The sequence below is a fragment of the Drosophila yakuba genome, chromosome 2L, assembly GCF_016746365.2.
Source record: "Drosophila yakuba strain Tai18E2 chromosome 2L, Prin_Dyak_Tai18E2_2.1, whole genome shotgun sequence".
NCBI classification, from domain to species: domain Eukaryota; kingdom Metazoa; phylum Arthropoda; class Insecta; order Diptera; family Drosophilidae; genus Drosophila; species Drosophila yakuba.
The window spans coordinates 8,233,896-8,252,154 of NC_052527.2; the positions used below are offsets into that span (position 1 = coordinate 8,233,896).

General features: G+C 40.8%; 1 protein-coding gene across 1 annotated transcript; it reads left to right on the forward strand.

Moving 5' to 3' along the window:
* The first annotated feature begins 5,173 nt into the window (after positions 1 to 5,173).
* LOC6527294 (V-type proton ATPase 116 kDa subunit a1) lies at positions 5,174 to 10,651 on the forward strand. The gene is made up of 4 exons (XM_002088352.3): positions 5,174 to 5,269; positions 7,896 to 10,095; positions 10,193 to 10,364; positions 10,426 to 10,651. The coding sequence occupies exons 2-4, from the start codon at positions 7,917 to 7,919 to the stop codon at positions 10,517 to 10,519; spliced, it is 2,445 nt and encodes an 814-aa protein (XP_002088388.1). The 5' UTR covers positions 5,174 to 5,269; positions 7,896 to 7,916; the 3' UTR covers positions 10,520 to 10,651.
* Positions 10,652 to 18,259: the final 7,608 nt, after the last annotated feature.

An 18,259-nucleotide genomic window follows, 5' to 3' on the forward strand; every position in this document is an offset into this window, starting at 1 on the left:
AGTACACGGCATATATGAGCAACAGGCTGGCCCATAACACTTCGCCATAACAATGAAAATGAAAATAAAAAATAATCATATAATATAGTTGAGCACACGCAGCACCAAGCAAATTGAGACAGGCACGGCAGACTCACAGGAGCCACTACGATGATATTTTTGCCATTGTTTGAAGCATATGGAAAAGGGGTGAGAGGAGGGGCAGAAGCGGGGAAAACGCAACAGTTGACTTTTATGCATGTCATGACACAGCGCAGCTTTATGTACCCAATCGGTTTACTTTTCCGCTGTTACCCTGCACAGCTGCGAACTGATATGCATTGCAGTTGAGCTGGCGCACAACGCGGCGTATGAGTAATACCCGTGACAATGTCCATAATTGTCGTGTTTCCCTTTTCTCACCAAAAGGTCTCATTAAAACTGGAATGGCTTTTGTATCAGAATGGGACCTAAGTATGGGAACTACAAACTACCGAATTTCAAGGCAAGCTAATTCACCACTTAATATTTGTTTTTCTCATGTATATAAATTAAACTAAAAAAAGGCTTCATCGCTAGAAACGTATATTACACACTTTTTAATCGTTTCCACGCGGAAATTATTCTAAAGTTATCCCTTTCGCCATTTTTTAACAAACACACAAACAAAAAATAAATTTATTGTCTAGACTGGCCGCAATTGTTGTGTAAGCTTTAACATTGTTTTACCACAAACGATATATCATTTCGCATGTGGCACGGCATATTAGCGCTGGTTTTTACAACATTTTCACACATTTTCATTTCTGAACAAATTACGTGCATTATGGCGGAACAAAAGTGGGAAGCAACAATGGCTAAACCCTTTTCACTGTAAAATTTCGAGCGGTCGGGTTTTTTGGGCTGCTTTGGCATTATGAAAATGCTTTAAGCAGAAAATTGGATTTTTTCATCTTGAATGGAAAACAAAACACCAAAAACAGAGTAAAAAAAAGCAGTGAGGCAATAACAGTAAAGCCCCCCCGGTAGCTACAAAAAATAATAAGTATTAAACATCACCCAAAAGAGTGGCGAAACAAAAAAACAAATAAATGTTAGATATGCTGACAAAGGTAGTACAATAAATACGAAATGACGTTGCTGCCACGGCTGCTGCTAATGTAAAATTTTAGGTAGCATACTTTCGGGCCCCTTGAGGTGGGCGTAAGGGGCGCACTATGGGAAATTTGACCCCTTTTTCTGGCCAAAACCCATTTTCTGAATGTCGGAATATTACAATAATATTTAATGTACGCATTCATAATTGACCAATCTTTAGTGCTGCGTACTAAAAATTTTAATAGATGGCGCCACAACAAAGAAATCAGCTGTTCAAAACAGCTGTTGCGCGTACACAAAATAACAATCTGTAACATTAAGTTTTTCTTTCGTTACAAAAGTTCTAATATCTTTGGAACCAAAGCGTTAATTTTCATTCTGTAAAAAGTATTTTAATCAGTGGGCCTTCTATTAGGCGTTTGCAACATTCAATAGAAAAAAAAACTAGTGTTGTCCCAGTAATTTAGTAAAAATCTTAGTTGCTTTACAAAAGTATTTTTTTTTATAATGCCTAACTTTGAATAGAGATTTAAAGTGATTGCAGCAGATTGCATCAATAAAATATACCTCATGTTGTAGCTTATTTAATTCTTGTTCAGATTATTGTAATTTTAAAAACCACTTTTACCGATTCTGGGAGAATTTATAGATTTTAGACTTAACCCTACTTTCCCAAATTCAGAGTAATCTCATGCTAAACGGGAGTTAAACAAGGCGGTTGCTGAATTGTTTCGTTATTTTTATTAGTACTATTGTTGTTAACTTCTGTAAAATAATTAAGTATATAAACTCTATCACAAAATCAGTTGATTTTGCTGAGATTAGAAAAAGCATACAAAATGAAAGAAAGCCTTTACGAAAATTAATAATATAAATATAAGGGACTGTGCCACGCCCCCAGTTTTTGGGGTACGTTTAAATATGGTCTAGTGCAAATTATTGCAAAAAAAAAAAATTAAATATCTTTATTCGTTCTGGAGTTATAAATTACAAAAAATAGAAAGGGCGGTGCCACGCCCACAATTTTTGGTACCATAAAAGATATGGACTAGTGTAACCCCATACAAAAAACACCAATTGAATATCTCTCCCCGTTCTGGAGTTATTAATTTAGGCCAGAAAAAGTGGTCAAATTTCCCATAGTGGGGCGTGGTGGGGGCAAGGGACAGGAGCTTTCTTCTTTTTTGTAGTTCGTAATCGTGCTGATTGTTCTGTTTTTTGTTTGGGTTCTTTAATTTCATTTCAGGCCATTTTTATTTATTTAACATTAGTTTTTATTTTATGAGCTACCAGAAGTACACTTGCCAGCAAAAATGAAAACAGTGCGAATATTGCCGAGCATAAGCACACAATATTAAAACGTACCTAAACTGTAGATTGAATTTAATACAGCTTTTATAGTGGGGCATAAATCAAGGCTACACAGTGCCTAATTGTTTAATCAAGAGTGTAAACGATGATAAACCTGAGCCATAAAAGATAACCCAGCGATAAGCCACCGTCTTACCAGAATACTGACTCACTCGCTTTAGAAATATACACAAAATTCCATTTCGGGCATGTGTTTGCCCACAATAAAGCCCCGAGCCCCAAAATCACTAAAGATAACGAGTTGGCGAGTGCCTCTGGAACTGCAATTGCAATCGCCACATAAAACAGGCCAGATCTGTGCCATTCCGCGTTGGCCAACACATCAGAATCCAATTGGCTGCACGTTTGTGCGGCAAACCACGCCAAAAAGCTCTTACATCGCCGGCTATTTTGTTGCAACTCGTACATATTGGCATAAGACTAATCCAGACTACCGCACGCAACAACTTAGTTATTGGCCATGGCCGAAAGCAGTCGGCAGCAGTCCCGAAATTACCGGGAAATTGGGTCACTGAGAGAAAACATATATTCTAAAAATCACATGTAATTTTTGCTTAATGCATACAAAATTGCAATCAAAATATATTAAAAATGACTGATGTTATAAAAACCCTCCCAAGTTATGTTCTACATTATTTTTACGTTTTGGATGAAATTGAATCGGCATCTTGTAATAATAATAAAACTTAATATGTGTACGTAAGTAATACTCCTTTTTTTGAAAGTGCATTCACTTGGGTCTGAACTGCGCTTTTTCGGCCCTAAGCAGACGGAATGGTGACGCACATTAGCCGATAGTGCAACTCCAAAAACTCAGTGGCCCAGTCCCTGCCCCATTTAATGTGCAACAGCGAAAAGTTGAACGTGCTGGCAGCTAAATTCCTTTTTCATCCTCTCTCCTTGGCAACAAACACACACTCACTCACACACTCGCTAACTGATGGCCATTATCAGGATCATTATGTGGCATTAGGAGCCGCGCCACCAGGATGATGATGTTGCAGCTGAAAGTTGTATGCGATTTATTTGCCCCCTTGTGTGTGTGTGTGTGTGCGCGCGCATGTGTGTGAAAAAGCGAATTCGCGCTCATTTAAATAGCATAAATTAAGATGCTTAAGCTCATTAGGTGGAAGTTTTTAATTAGCAAAACTGGACCGAAGTCCTTGTAATGACCAACGACTGGCAGGTGGTCGCTTATCATCCGCGGGATGCCAAAAGGCGATCATACCATCAAGTGGTTGCCAAAAAATATACTAATTATACTAATTATATAGCTAATGCAGTTCCTACGAATCTGCGTCATCTACGACCATGATAGATAAGCTGCGTTAATCACAAGTTGTAATTTTGTAAATACGAAAACAATTATATTTATGCATGTATGTAAGTATATCAGGGATTACATTTCAAATAAGCATCCGATAAAGGCCAAACGTCTAATCTTAAACGGAAAGATTAATTACTTTGTTTGTACGACTTTGAAGTTATAATCATAAGCAGAGTGGAAAAACTTTTTTTATTGCATATTATTACTTTGTTTAATCTCTGACTGATTTTTCAATACGTTCTAATACTCAGTTGGACAAATGCGATTGCTCAGCAATAGTTTAATATCAGAGATTTATGGGCCATAAAATAGAGAGTGAATTTGCGAATAATTTCAAATGAATCATGTGCTCCGTTAATCAAACGTTGCCATACCAACCGGAGCACGTGACTCACGATAAGACCGGCGTACTTAGGACGGTTTCCATAGAACGCGCCTGATAAACAAAGCACTCGACTTTGGGGCTAATACCAATTGAGCAGACATAAGGTTGCCATTCAGCCTTCCCTTCACACATCCTGGCAGAAATCTTGAAGTAATCCCCGCGTTTTGTTCAGGTGGAATGGTTGTTTTTGGGCCCTGCCACTTGCAACAGGAGATAAGCATGTTTAAGCCTGCGAGAATTATTGAAGTTTGCTCAGCGAATCTTCAAGTTCCTGAAAAGGATTACACATTGAGCTTAAAGCTATATTTTAAGTACGGGCAAGTAATGGTACATATCCAAGAACTGTTAAGCCCATAAAGACTGATAAATTTGCTCGTGAATCAAATGCTATTAAGAAATTCACCAGAAATCTCCAGTTACGTTCAAGTTGAGTTGCATTGCTATAAATGGATTGCAATATATTAATGCAATGAAAACATATCTCTGTTCATTTTCAACATTCATGGCTTTAATATCTCATTCATCTTTTGTACGACTGCCAATGCCCCATGATTGATTGATCACCCCCCCTCAACCACCTGGTGGTGCCTCAACAAAGTCTGCATCGGTGGCTTTCCCATATCAGCGGGTGTCATATTGTTGCAACACTAGGGACACACTTCCCCAAATAGTGTCAATCAGATAATGGAGTTGTGTGCGTGGGTGGTTGAAGTGTTGGAGTGTTGGCCAACTCGTGCTTACACTCAATCATTGATAATGCCTTGGGGAATGGCCGGCCACAAGAAAATTGACCAGCAATCAGAGGTTGCTGGACTGGCATAATTGTGTTTCGGTTACTCGCCGATTACCGTCTCTCACCGGCGATAAGCCACAATCGCAAAGTGGTTTCGAGCGTGTGATAAAAAATGTAGGCACAAAGATTATGAGGCTCTCTCCCATGGCAATTGGCCTGCAGTGTATTGGTGTATTGTTTAGATTAGCCCCAGTCTAATTGGCCATAGGGCTCAGCAGGTCTTAGGCGATCGCACAGTTCTTTCTGCGCCGCTGAGGTGGCAGGTCGCGAAAAAATCTAGTAACTACCATTTGGCAACTTTACTTGTTCACGTAGTGTAAGTGTAGTGACTTAAATCGAAAGTATCCTTGAACAGTCCTGAGAAACTAAAATGATTACTACCTCTGTCAGTTCAATCCGTTGCCGCAGTGACTACGTGAAATACTACTGCGTTACTCATACGCCACGTTGGCAATCATGCTGCTAATGCGCGTGTTAGCCGTATTCCTTGGCTATTTGTTGGCACACACTTAATGCTATCAGTTCCCTTAGGGTTAATAATAGGTTATCAATGTTGTCCAAGATAAGCTCTAACTGAGCACATTATAAGTGTTCCTTACGGCCAAAAAAAATTCGTTTGCCACTCCTCACGTAATTATTCAAAATTGCATTTGGCCTAATGATAATTTTTTTCAGTGATAACGTATCTTTATTGGAAATTGATAATCACTCGATAACGTTCATTAAACATCGATTTTCATTAGCCTGACACTAGTATTGAACTATAAAATTGTTTATGTCTGCTATATGGCGCAATAATAGCCTTGTGACGTTAGAGCACGTGATGGATCATGTGGGGCGCAACAAATTAAACCACTCAATCGTCAAGCTAAAATTTGCCAACCAAACGATTGGGGCTTCGATAATATTTTTACGGCCCACGAACGGATTTCTTAATGAGCCCCGTAACACCGCCTGCAATCCGTACAATCCAACAATCCCCAGTGAACCCGTAATTGCAGACATAAACCAGCGGGAATGGAGATTGGGAATGGGTATGGGTATAGGAATGGGAATGAGAATAGGCCATGGGTACTGGGTACTGGCAACCCGATAATCAGACATTTGCGTGAAGTTTGCCCCCGAAGATTTATGGCCATCTTAAAGGCAATTGTCTGGTCTGCGCAGATTTATGGCTTAGACTGATGTAGAAACCTAAAACCGATAAGCGCCGACTTGCACTGATTTATCCACAGATGGCCATCAGCAAATCCCAGTCGACTGCAGTTAATCAATTGTATGAACCGTTTGTGCAAATTAGTAGGTTGTTCTCCTTATTGTAAGCTAAAGTAAAATCAATTCAACTCCAAGTATACTGTGTCTTCTAGGGAAATAATTTTCTAAATCAGGTAGAAATGTCTTAAGCACATGACCCAAAGGTACAAACATTCTAAATTTAATTATTTTCCGTTGATTTTAGCGTTAAACTGATAAGGAAACGATTAACGATAATAAAACCCAATCCGAAACAACTTTTGTATATTTTCAATTGATTGATAAGAGAGCAGAGCCAATTGTTTTTCATAAGATATTATATCTGTTGTAAAAAGCAATTCCGCGACTGCTATTCTATTTGCTCAACCATTTACGAAGCAATTAAAAATATCAACAAATTCTTTAAATCCCACAATTCCGTTCGAAAGAACTCACTTCCCTTCGCTGTAAATCAAATTTCTGGTGTCTGTGATAAGTCGAAACTATCAAAAAAATAGCTGAAGTGAGGCCACAGACTGCGTGTCTTTTTATCAGCCAGTCGAGAGCGAGAGTCAATCATGATTTTATGGCCCGACAGGCGGGGCAAAATCTCAGCCAGCCATTGGACTAGCCATAAATATCCATAATCTGGCCAGCCCAAAACGGTTATCAGAAGACAATGCACTGAGTCCTGGGGCGAGTAATAAGCGCTAAATGCAATAAAAGACTCTCGGGGCTTATTTATAAACCAACTGATTGGCGGTAATTGTTAATAATTTCAAATTATTAATGCGCTCAGCGCTCAACGCCCACTCCAGATAGTTGCCGAATGCCAGTAGATAACAACCGAAACGATCTCGATAGACATGGTAGCCTGTGGCCCGTAATCTAATCTATTTTGGCCAGGTTCTGTTCCGAATTGTTGGGTACCACTTAGGTGATTGATTGCGACATTGGCAGGTACTGCATTGAAGTGGACCGGATCATAAACAATGTGCGTCATTTGGATCAACATATTTGAGTCCACCTGTCAGCAGGCGGACCCATTAAAGCTCGGCAAAACAGTTCATTAACCGAAACTGATTAGTAATGTGTGGCATGCAGCACTGTAAAAAATTAAAAAATTCCATTACATGCTCTTCAAAGATTTTAAATAATTTCTGCAATCATTTATTTATTTATTTCTATTTTTCCAAATTGTTTTACAAAATATTATTGGATATTATTTATTCCATGTTTAAAGGGCTTTTTATTTATAGTATTTATTATTGGATACTTTTATGTATTCCAAGTTCATTTTAATTTATAGTATTGTTGAAGGTTCCTATCATTTTGACACTGCTATAAACTAATTGTATAAGTAATTGCCTTGTTTATCATTGTTGGAATTTTTGGTGACAAATTACTACGATTGATCACATGCCTTGGCAATAAAAGGTCTAATAAAGCTTCAAAAGTCAATTTTTATGTGCACTATAATTACCTTTTTATAAAGGCAAATATTTATTACAAATATGCACTAATAAAGCACATGAATAACCAGCACTTTAAAAATCTTTAGAGTCAAATATGAAAAGAGTTCAGTAGCATATTTATTTATATTAAGCCTTAAAAAACGCGAATTTAAAAAACCTATATTTATTATTTTTATATTATTTATAGTCGTTCATTTTGTTGATTAACACCAATCATTCCCTATTTATTTGCAGTAATAGACCCACGATTTGAACATGGGTGACATGTTCCGCAGCGAGAAGATGGCCTTGTGCCAGCTGTTCATCCAGCCGGAGGCGGCCTACGCCTCCATCGCCGAGCTGGGCGAGAGTGGATGTGTCCAGTTTCGCGATCTGAACGAGGAGGTCAGTGCCTTCCAGCGGAAGTACGTCAACGAGGTGAGGAGATGCGACGACATGGAGCGCCGCCTCCGGTACGTGGAGTCCGAGATGAAGAAGGACGAGGTAACGCTGCCGGTACTGCGACCGGAGGAGGAGCCAAGTGCCCCCAATCCGCGCGAGATCGTGGACCTTGAAGCTCAGCTGGAGAAGACCGACAATGAGCTGCGCGAAATGTCCGCCAATGGAGCCAGTTTGGATGCCAACTTCCGGCACATGCAGGAACTCAAGTGCGTGCTGGAGAACACCGAGGGCTTTTTCTCAGATCAGGAAGTCATTAATCTGGACGTCAATCGAAAACTGGACCCAGAGGATCCTGCCAACTTGCCAGGAGCCGCGCAGCGTGGTCAACTGGCCTTTGTTGCTGGTGTTATTAAGCTGGAGAGATTCTTCAGTTTCGAGCGCATGCTGTGGCGCATTTCCAGAGGAAATATCTTTCTGCGGAGAGCCGACATTGATGGCCTTGTGGCCGACGAGGAGACCGGAAGACCTGTGCTGAAGACCGTCTTCGTGGCCTTCTTCCAGGGAGAGCAGCTGAAGCAGAGAATTAAGAAGGTCTGCACGGGCTATCATGCCGCCGTCTATCCCTGTCCCAGCTCGCATGCCGAGCGAAAGGAGATGATCAAGGATGTGAATGTGCGTCTGGAGGACCTCAAGTTGGTCCTCAGCCAGAGCGCCGATCATCGCAGCCGGGTTTTGAATTCAGCCTCCAAGCATTTGCCACGCTGGTCGATAATGGTGCGCAAAATGAAGGCCATCTATCACATCCTTAACTTTTTCAATCCCGATGTGACGGGCAAGTGCCTGATTGGCGAGGGTTGGGTGCCCACCAACGATATTTCCACCGTTCAGGATGCACTAGCTCGAGCATCGAAGGTCTCGGAGAGCTCCATACCGGCTTTCATGAATGTCATCGAGACGAATGAGATGCCCCCGACCTACACGAGAACCAATAAGTTCACCAATGGCTTCCAGAACTTGGTGGACTCCTACGGCATGGCCTCATACAGAGAAGTGAATCCGGCTCTTTACGCCTGCATCACATTCCCCTTTCTGTTCGCCGTGATGTTTGGTGACTTGGGACACGGCCTGATCCTTCTGCTCTTCGCCTCCTGGCTAATCATCAAGGAGAAGCAACTGTCTTCGATCAAGGAGGAGATCTTCAACATATTCTTCGGCGGCCGATACATCATCTTCCTCATGGGCATTTTCTCCATTTACACTGGATTCATTTACAACGACGTGTTCTCAAAGTCCATGAATATATTCGGTTCCGCTTGGCACATGAACTATACGAGGGACGTGGTCCAGGATGAAAACCTCAAGTATATCACATTGCGGCCAAACGATACTGTTTACAAGACATATCCCTTCGGCATGGATCCCATTTGGCAGCTGGCCGACAACAAGATCATCTTCCTAAACACCTTTAAGATGAAGTTGTCGATCATTGTGGGCGTGATCCACATGATCTTTGGCGTCTCCATGTCGGTGGTTAACTTTGCCTACTACAAGAAGTACGCAAGTATTTTCCTCGAGTTTCTGCCCCAAGTCCTGTTCCTTCTCCTCTTGTTCGGATACATGGTCTTTATGATGTTCTTCAAGTGGGTCGTTTACAATGACACCGTTGAGGGACCGCTTTCACCGGCTTGTGCTCCGTCCATCCTGATCCTGTTCATCAACATGATACTGCAAGGCAGTCAGGACACGCCTGAGCCCTGCAAGGAGTTCATGTTCGATGGTCAGAAGAGCATCCAACAGGTCTTTGTCATCATTGCCGTCATTTGCATTCCTTGGATGCTTCTGGGAAAACCTCTGTACATCATGTTCAAACGCAAGATGAACGGTGCTCCTGCACCAAAACCCCAGAGCGCTGGAGGCGAGGGTCATGGTGAGGACGATGCAATGGGCGAGATCTTCATCCACCAGGCCATCCACACCATCGAGTATGTCCTGAGTACTGTTTCCCACACAGCGTCGTACCTTCGATTGTGGGCCTTGTCCCTGGCTCACGCACGTAAGTTGCACTTTTTATTACATTTGCATTACAATCTTTATTCCATTCATATAATTATTAGTCATTTTCAATAATACATTATGTTTGATGTTTACAGAGCTCTCCGAAGTGCTGTGGAACATGGTGTTCTCCATGGGATTCAAGTACGACAGCTATATTGGCGGCATTCTCATCTACGTATTCTTTGGAGCCTGGGCTTTGCTCACTGTCGGCATCCTGGTGCTCATCGAAGGACTCTCGGCCTTCCTGCACACACTGCGTTTGCACTGGTGAGCATCGAATAATGAGTACGCATTTCGGATGCATTTTAACCTCATTTTGTACCTTCAGGGTGGAGTTCATGAGCAAGTTCTATGAGGGCGCTGGTTACGCCTTTGAGCCTTTTGCCTTCAAGACCATTTTGGATGTCAGCGAGGATGACTAAGGAGCTTGGCACGTGGGGTCAAAGGAGAACGACAGGGCGCAGGACGCACTTCCTTAAAGCATTTTCCGTTAATTCCGTTCTTTCTATCGTTCTTTCACGGAGAAATAAATTTCGTTTGATATGCATACAGAATGCTGGTGACTCCCTCTGTATTCCTGGCTCATTTCTGGGTTTTGTGTCTGCCGACGACAAATGTTTGGCATATGCTTTTTGACAGCTATGCTTTGGGCACGCAAGTGGCAACTGCAAAGCTTACTCTGGAAAACACATCTTGTCTGGGCACACGCACACATTCCCAAACGGAATGTGCATATTTTCGAAACAATCTCAAAGCAAATTTCTGGATATCCGCAAAAGAAAGTTTGCTCTGCTGTCTGTGTGTGGGTGTGTGTGGGTGTATGTGTTAGTGTCCAATTTTTTCTCATTAGAAAAGTTGTCATATGCTGAAATTATGTTGTCACTTCGACTGTCCTTTGGGCATTGAGTTGCGAAATTGAACACTGGGCAATTTAAATAATAATTTTAGACAGATCGCATAATCGAAAACAAAGGCCCGGATTATAGTGCTGTTGATTCAGTCATTTGGTGCGTGTGAAATGCCCAAAACTAATTTATTTAGTGAGTTACTCTAGTTAACTAACTACAGATTTAAGAAAAAAATGTAAGCTAGGAAGTTAAATATATAACACTATATAAATCTAATTTCACATAAAGGTAAGTAACATAGCAATCAAATTTAAGCATTCAATGAATGCCATATCAACTTTTGTCTAAAAAACTGTTAAATGGCGCGAAATTCTTTTCAATTTCAATTTGGTGCGTTAGCCCTCGGTTCTTTGGGAACCTGGAACCTTTTCACCGGTGTTGTTTTTGCTTCTGGGCTGCCCTCTGCGCGTTTCCAAATATTTGCATTCGAACTCAATCGGCTGCGTTTTGTGTTTATTGCCTATTGCTCTCTGGCAAAATCGAACGTGTTCTTGTGTGTATCCTTTTTTTGTTTTTTCGCTGTCGTTATCGCCGCCATTGCTCTCCTGCCAAAAAATAAGTTCGCGAGCGACTGGGTGTTGACAATCGGACAATGGACATGGGACATGGGACATTGGACATTGGACATTGAGCACTGGGCACTGGGCACTGGCAATGCTCAGGTGCTTTGGAGGAGGACAGGTGATCCAGGCAAAACACACGCAATGCAAATAGGAATTCAAACAGGCTGCAAACGCTTTGAACCCGCATGTCAAATGCTGTTTTCCCATAAACCGAACAACAGAGGCGGCTGAAAGTACAAGAGCTTGTGGTTCTATGGAGTTGGGACTCTAAAATACCCTAAGAATACCAATGTGCTTGTGCAAGTATTATTTTTTACAATAGTGATGTGAACTGCGTATATTTATATTCTTACTTTCAATAAAATTCGAGATTGCAATTTAATCACATTAAGTTTTATAAATAATTATAAAAAGAACGAATTAATTAAATTATATAATTTTTAAGAGGTAAATTTAATACTGGCTATATAAGCAGTGCATATAAATCAATTCGTTTTCTATAAAGAGCTTTAAATCCTCAGGGAAAATTCTCCTCTCTAATAATCCGAATTAAACTTCTGTGACAGTGACCAATTTTTGGAAACCAATAGCCAAACTGAGTACGCCGCGAAAAAAGCTATGAACTATCTGCCACCCAGCGGCTAGTCGGAAGTTCTGGCCTGGAGGCATCCATGGTTTAACCGTGTTTGTGCAGCTGACATTCTGGTCAAGTTCCCTGCTGCCGCTGCGCTGTTTGTGAAAATACGCCATTTCGAATTACGTATACGCCGCGTATCGCCAACAACAGCAGCATCGGAAATAAATGCAACGAAAACAACAAGGGCAGTTCGGGCGATCGGCATATAAATATGGCTGCAAAATACATTAAACAAATAAATGTTTGTGCATGCATAGACAGTTGGTCGTAAATTATGTGAACTGGCCTAATGCATTTGGCCTCGTATTAATCAATGTTTGTGCTGGTTTTGGTGTGGCCTCCATTTTTTTGTGCCCAAACAACTGCGGCATTTACTCTTTCGAATTTGCTTTAATTTATTTGCCCGTCGCAATTATTTGCATTTTGTTTTATCAAAGTTTCTTTTGGCATTGCTGCACAATGGGTTTTTTTCTGGCAATGTCGTTTGATTTTTTATGCCTGCTGCAAAAGCATAAATATAAATCAAACTGCATTTGGTCGTTGTCGTTGATTTGCAACGGGATTTGTTTATAAATCCGCAAACACATCCCAATTCAAAATAATAGTTTCTACCTCGCCCCATAAATGTATAAATGTATCCATAGATATTGCTTTTTAATTGTTCGTCTCTCTATCTCTATGTTTTCTTTATAATTTTGTGTGCGTTTTTTATGACACACATATGCAGCCATTGGCCGCCTAATTGAATAGCAAAGCAAAACTAAATGAGACTTTTATTGTTTCCCATGCACTTTTATTATTTTTTTGGTTGAAAGAGCATCGTTTTTATTTCGGGATTTATTTGAAGCAATTAAATAAATATGCAATTTGTTGAGTTGCTTTAATATAGGTGGAATATTTGACCAATATTCTGTTTGCATTACCAATTTATTGCCTTGAAGTACCAAAGCTTTTATAACCATCGAAACTCAAAGCAGCAGCTCAAATCTAGATCAACTTCTTGGTGTCCCAATTTTATTATCACTTGCCACAAAAGCCACGGCCAAATCACCGAATACGAAATTACCCCGCGTGGGCTTTACCAGATTTTACGACCACGTCCAACAAAGTCCGTAAATCAAAAGCAGATAATTTTCCAACAGCTTCACTTTCTTGCGGCCTCACCTATCCCAGCTCTCAAATCCTTGATTCCAAAGAACCAAAACCGAAACCGAAACCGAATCGCACCGCAACGAACCGGACAACGAAGAAATAAAATAATTGTTCAGTGAGTGAGCCACAAATTATAAAATTTTTACGCTTACTTTCCCCCATCTCCGAGGCCACTAAATTTACATACTCCCATGACGAGCGACCGCCCACTCAGCTGGACGCACGTTCCAAGTTTTCCTTTATTTATGCCTGCGAAAAGGACGAAATCGAGGACCAAGGACCAGCAGGCAAAATGGCCAGGAAAGTGGTGGAGGTGGTGCGGGTGGCTCAGGGAAAGTGTGTGAGCACAATTGCGCGTCATAAATTTGAATTATTGTGCTCTTTGCATTTGACAACGACTTAAAAGCACTTGCAGCGATTTGGGCCAGCTCAGTCCAGTCCAGTTCAGTTCAGTTCAGCGAGAAGTCCGAGGCAGTCAGCTGTGAACATGTCCTTGAGACATGTAAGAGAATTCAGTGCAACACTCAAAAAAACTATTGAAAGCGACTTTTAGAATTGGAGATGACAACAAATTAATATGTATAAGAGTGGTTTTCCTAAAGACCGAATTTTTCAATTTCAAATGCACAAATTTATTCTTTACTTAATCTGTTTTGATTTTTTTACAAGGAAGGGGTTCAACTAATATCCGTGTATAAAAAATAATATATATAAATATAAATAAATAAATAATAAATAAAAATGTAGTGCTCTTTTTCTGATTCGTTCAGATACTAACGAATTAAATATTACTGTATCGATTTGAATTGGTAAATATCGTATATATTGTACGAAAGTTTGAAGCCTGTGTTTGTTTTATGTGCAGAATACGCCGCTAGACTCACACCAACGCATTCTTTTTGTTCGTCCTGCGCCTGGCCGCCCCCTTATGCTGCCACGCCCCCAGGGGCCGCAACAACAATGCCAGGGACATTTTTAGTGGACATTTATTTTATGCTTGAAACGCATTGAAATTTGCGCCCGAGGCGCCAGCTTTGTTGATGATGAAGTCGGTCATCTCTGTGCGGTGGCCTGTCCTTTGTCAAACCATAAAATATACCCACCATCCACCGTCCACCATCCACCGCCCACGAGTGAGCTGCCAGCTTCCTTTTTGGCTGTCAGTGGGAACAGTAAAGTGCATTAGCCATTTTAGCACTTGACGCACATTCATCCGAAACCGTGCCGAAATCTAATTCCTAATTAGCCAGAACTGTACTGCAACAGCAACTGCAGCTGCATCTGCATCTGCACTTCGGTGGAGTCTCCATTTCCATCTGCCCACTGAATCCCCTGACAGACAGCTGAAAATGGATTAATTCGTCTCTGAATGCCAACTGTGCTGACAGGCGAACCAAAGCCGCAAATTGCTCAAGATATATATTCTGGAGCCGCTTCAAACGAAAGCCAAGTAATTTGATATTTTGTGAGTTATATATGGGAGTAGCATGCCATAGGGCTGGCAAGTGGGTGGCGTTGAATTGACCATGTTAACAATAAACAATTGACCACTGACATGACAACTAACGAATGTGCTGGCCAAATATGCTTTCATCAAAATTTACTTTCGGCTGCAAAGAGTCGTTACTCAAATACCTATTCCAGACCGAACGTAAAAGAGGCTACAGGGCAACATAATAATTTTTTACTTATTGCAGCCTAATTATTTATTATTTAAAAAATACAAAATAATACAACTAATATTATTTAAGGAATTTGCATTATTAAGAGAGGGCTTAGTATGTTTTGTATAATAAAAGCAAATTATTATGACAAACCTTTTTTGTTTTTATTTGAGGTTTTGTGGAATGCTTTTACTTTCTATAAACTATCGTCTATTCTATGTAAAACCTTAATTAGTGAGTATCAAGAACGCTTGTGGCCAGCAATAAAACTATTAAACGTTCTTGCACTCACAGGCACATACATGAATGGCCTTTGTACTCGTTCAATTGTACAGCAATTTTATTTGTATTTTCTTTTTTTTTTTTTCGATGTTTGGTTTTTTTTTGGGAACTCTGGGCCATGTCTGCACAAATGTTGCATAGCAATTGCTTTGTGTGTTCAATTTTTGGTATAACAACAAACAAGCGCATACCCCACACACACACACACACACTGATGCACAGACACACACACTCTGATGCACACACACACGCACACGACAATGGGCAGTCAAACAAATGAACAAGAGCGCACAAATTTTGCAGCTGTCAGTTGCACGAGCTTGGACACGAGGCACAACAGGAGGCACAAAGCAAAATTTTTATTTGCTGAACGTAAAAAAACCAAAAAAAAAAAAAAAAGAACGAAAACCAAGGAAAAACGAACGAAACGAACCAAAATTGCGGTATAAAATAATTTTTTGGTTCCCTTTTTAGTTTTCTGAGAAATGCAATGGCTGGCAGCCAAAAAGTGGGAGTTCGAGTGGGCGTGGTCACAAATTGTTAAATGCTTAGATGTCTGCAAAGAATTCGTCGCCAAGAGGCGTTGGAAATGGATTTTCCATTTTCAGTCGCCGTCACGTATACGTAATATGGCCGATGGCAGCTGCCGAATGCCGAGTGTATGCACCACAAAGGGGATTTCCTCGGCGGGGAAATGGTTGTTGATAAATGTTTTTAGTTCGCCCACTCCATCGGTCTGCTGATATGAAAAATGCGGTTTTGATAAATGGCATATTGTTTTAGTTACCGACGAAGTTTTCCGAGTTTGACAAACAAATTATGACGAATGCAAGTGCATTAACTACTGAATCTTATGTACCAGTATAATTTCAACTTTTACATTCTTAAATGCCACTTCAAAAAAATTAGGTTACATAATTGACATGCACTTTTTATAGAATATCAGCTACTGGGTTTCCAGGGATTCTTACTTTTTACGTTTAGGGTATATAAGGGACCAATAGAATATGTGATATCTTATAAAACAATATGGTTGGTAAGTTGTCAGGCTGCTTCCCTATATGTGCGCACTATGCGAGAATCCTAGGCAGTTGTAATTACGCTTACAATCAGCAGCTAATAAACCTCAAAGCAGCCATTAAATGCAATGACTGCTTAAAGCGTTAAGCTCACACACACACACACACACACACACACACCGCAACACTCACACACATACACTGACAGCATTCGAAATACGGCCACGTTATCCTTTGTTGTTATTGCCAGTGACGCTCCTTTGGCCAGGGTCACATTTAATTGTGTGCCATGTTCAACAGGCCATAGTACATGCGTATTAAATGTAATTAACTCATTATAAATGATAACGTGGTCGCAGCGAGTCGCCTCAGGTATGTCTCAAGCCGCCAAAGAGTCCTCCACGCAACCACGCTGCCACGCAGGACGAAGGACGAAGGACGAAGGACGAAGGACGAAGGACGTGGGAAGGACCCACCGCCTATGCCACGCGGCTGTCACAGCTAATTTAGCCGGGCAGCCAGCAGAACAAACGTGTTAGGTTGCCACCGTGTTGGGGGTAAATGCGGAATTATTACCGGAAAAGGACAATGAGCCGCACTGGCCATTACTCAGGTTGGGGGGCCACGCAGGACTAGGATTCCATTGCTCCAGGACGTGGTAATAAAAACTCTTTTATGCGCCCGAGTGTGCCGCACCCAGAGATATTTGGTTTATTTTATAGTTTGTCTCTCGCTTTACTTTCACACTCTTGCCACCTCGAGCCATCTTTTTAATTATGTAACACGCGCCGCCACTGGAGTGTTGCCTTACGCACTTCGGTCTTCGGTCTGCGGTTCTTTTTGGTGGCAAACATATCCATTTTCCTGCCACCACTTTCCCCACTGAGCATTTTCAGCACTTCCGTTGGCCAGTAGTTGCGTGTCCTTCACGTGTGAACTTTATTCAGATAAAGCGAAAATTCTGATAAGTTTAATTGCTATCCTAAATGGTGACAAAGCGTTTGCACTTGCTTTCATGGGATTATGAATAGCCACAGTTTAGTAAATTTCATTAAAAATATTATATGCCTAAGTGGTTATGCGTGTATTTTAAACATTTTATTCGTTACCACACTTACGTGCCATTTAATGTAATATATGTTTTAATGCGGCGGCAGATTTCACTATTTAAATACAGCTTTGTGGGCATACATCTATCAAAAACCAGACCGCTGTAACTGACCAATTATAATTATTTTAATAAAATCAAGTATTTCTAATGAATTTAATTTAGTCCGGGTTTGCAGCTGGCCAAAATTCCTGGAAACTGTGAAAAACTCCATTCAAACTTTAGGGCAATTACAGATAAGTTTAATTGGCAAAGTACTGTATGTAAATGATGACAAAGCACTTTCATTTTTCAAGCGCAAATCATTTGTGTTTTCCTCTCGTTAAAGAAGAATCCGTCAGGAAAACTTAAAAAAAATATGTTAAAATTCAATTCAAATCTTGAAAACAGAGTAGAGTCAAGGGAGAAGAGTAAATGCGAACATTTAGCATCAATAGCCGCATTTGCTTATATCAAGTGAAAACTTTCTTATCGGCAGCACAGCGGCAACTTCAATGACAAATTGAGACAGCTATTTGGATGTGGATGTGGTGGTGCAGCAATGAGTGCGAAAAGAGCCGAAAAGTTGGCTAACACATACATACATATATAGATTGGCTTGTCGCTGTGACAACTTGCCACTTTGAGCACGTAAATTTCTGTCGTTTCTCGCCTTTTGAATTGATAAGAAAATTCATAAAATTTCCTCGAATCGCAAAAAGAAAATGGAAGTGAATGGAGATGGGAATGGAGATGGGGAAATGGAAATGGAAGAGGTCGGGGCCAAATTCAGAAAACGCAATCCGACTCAAGTGTGTCAGCAGCCGTGAAAGTGGCATTTGAGCCAGGC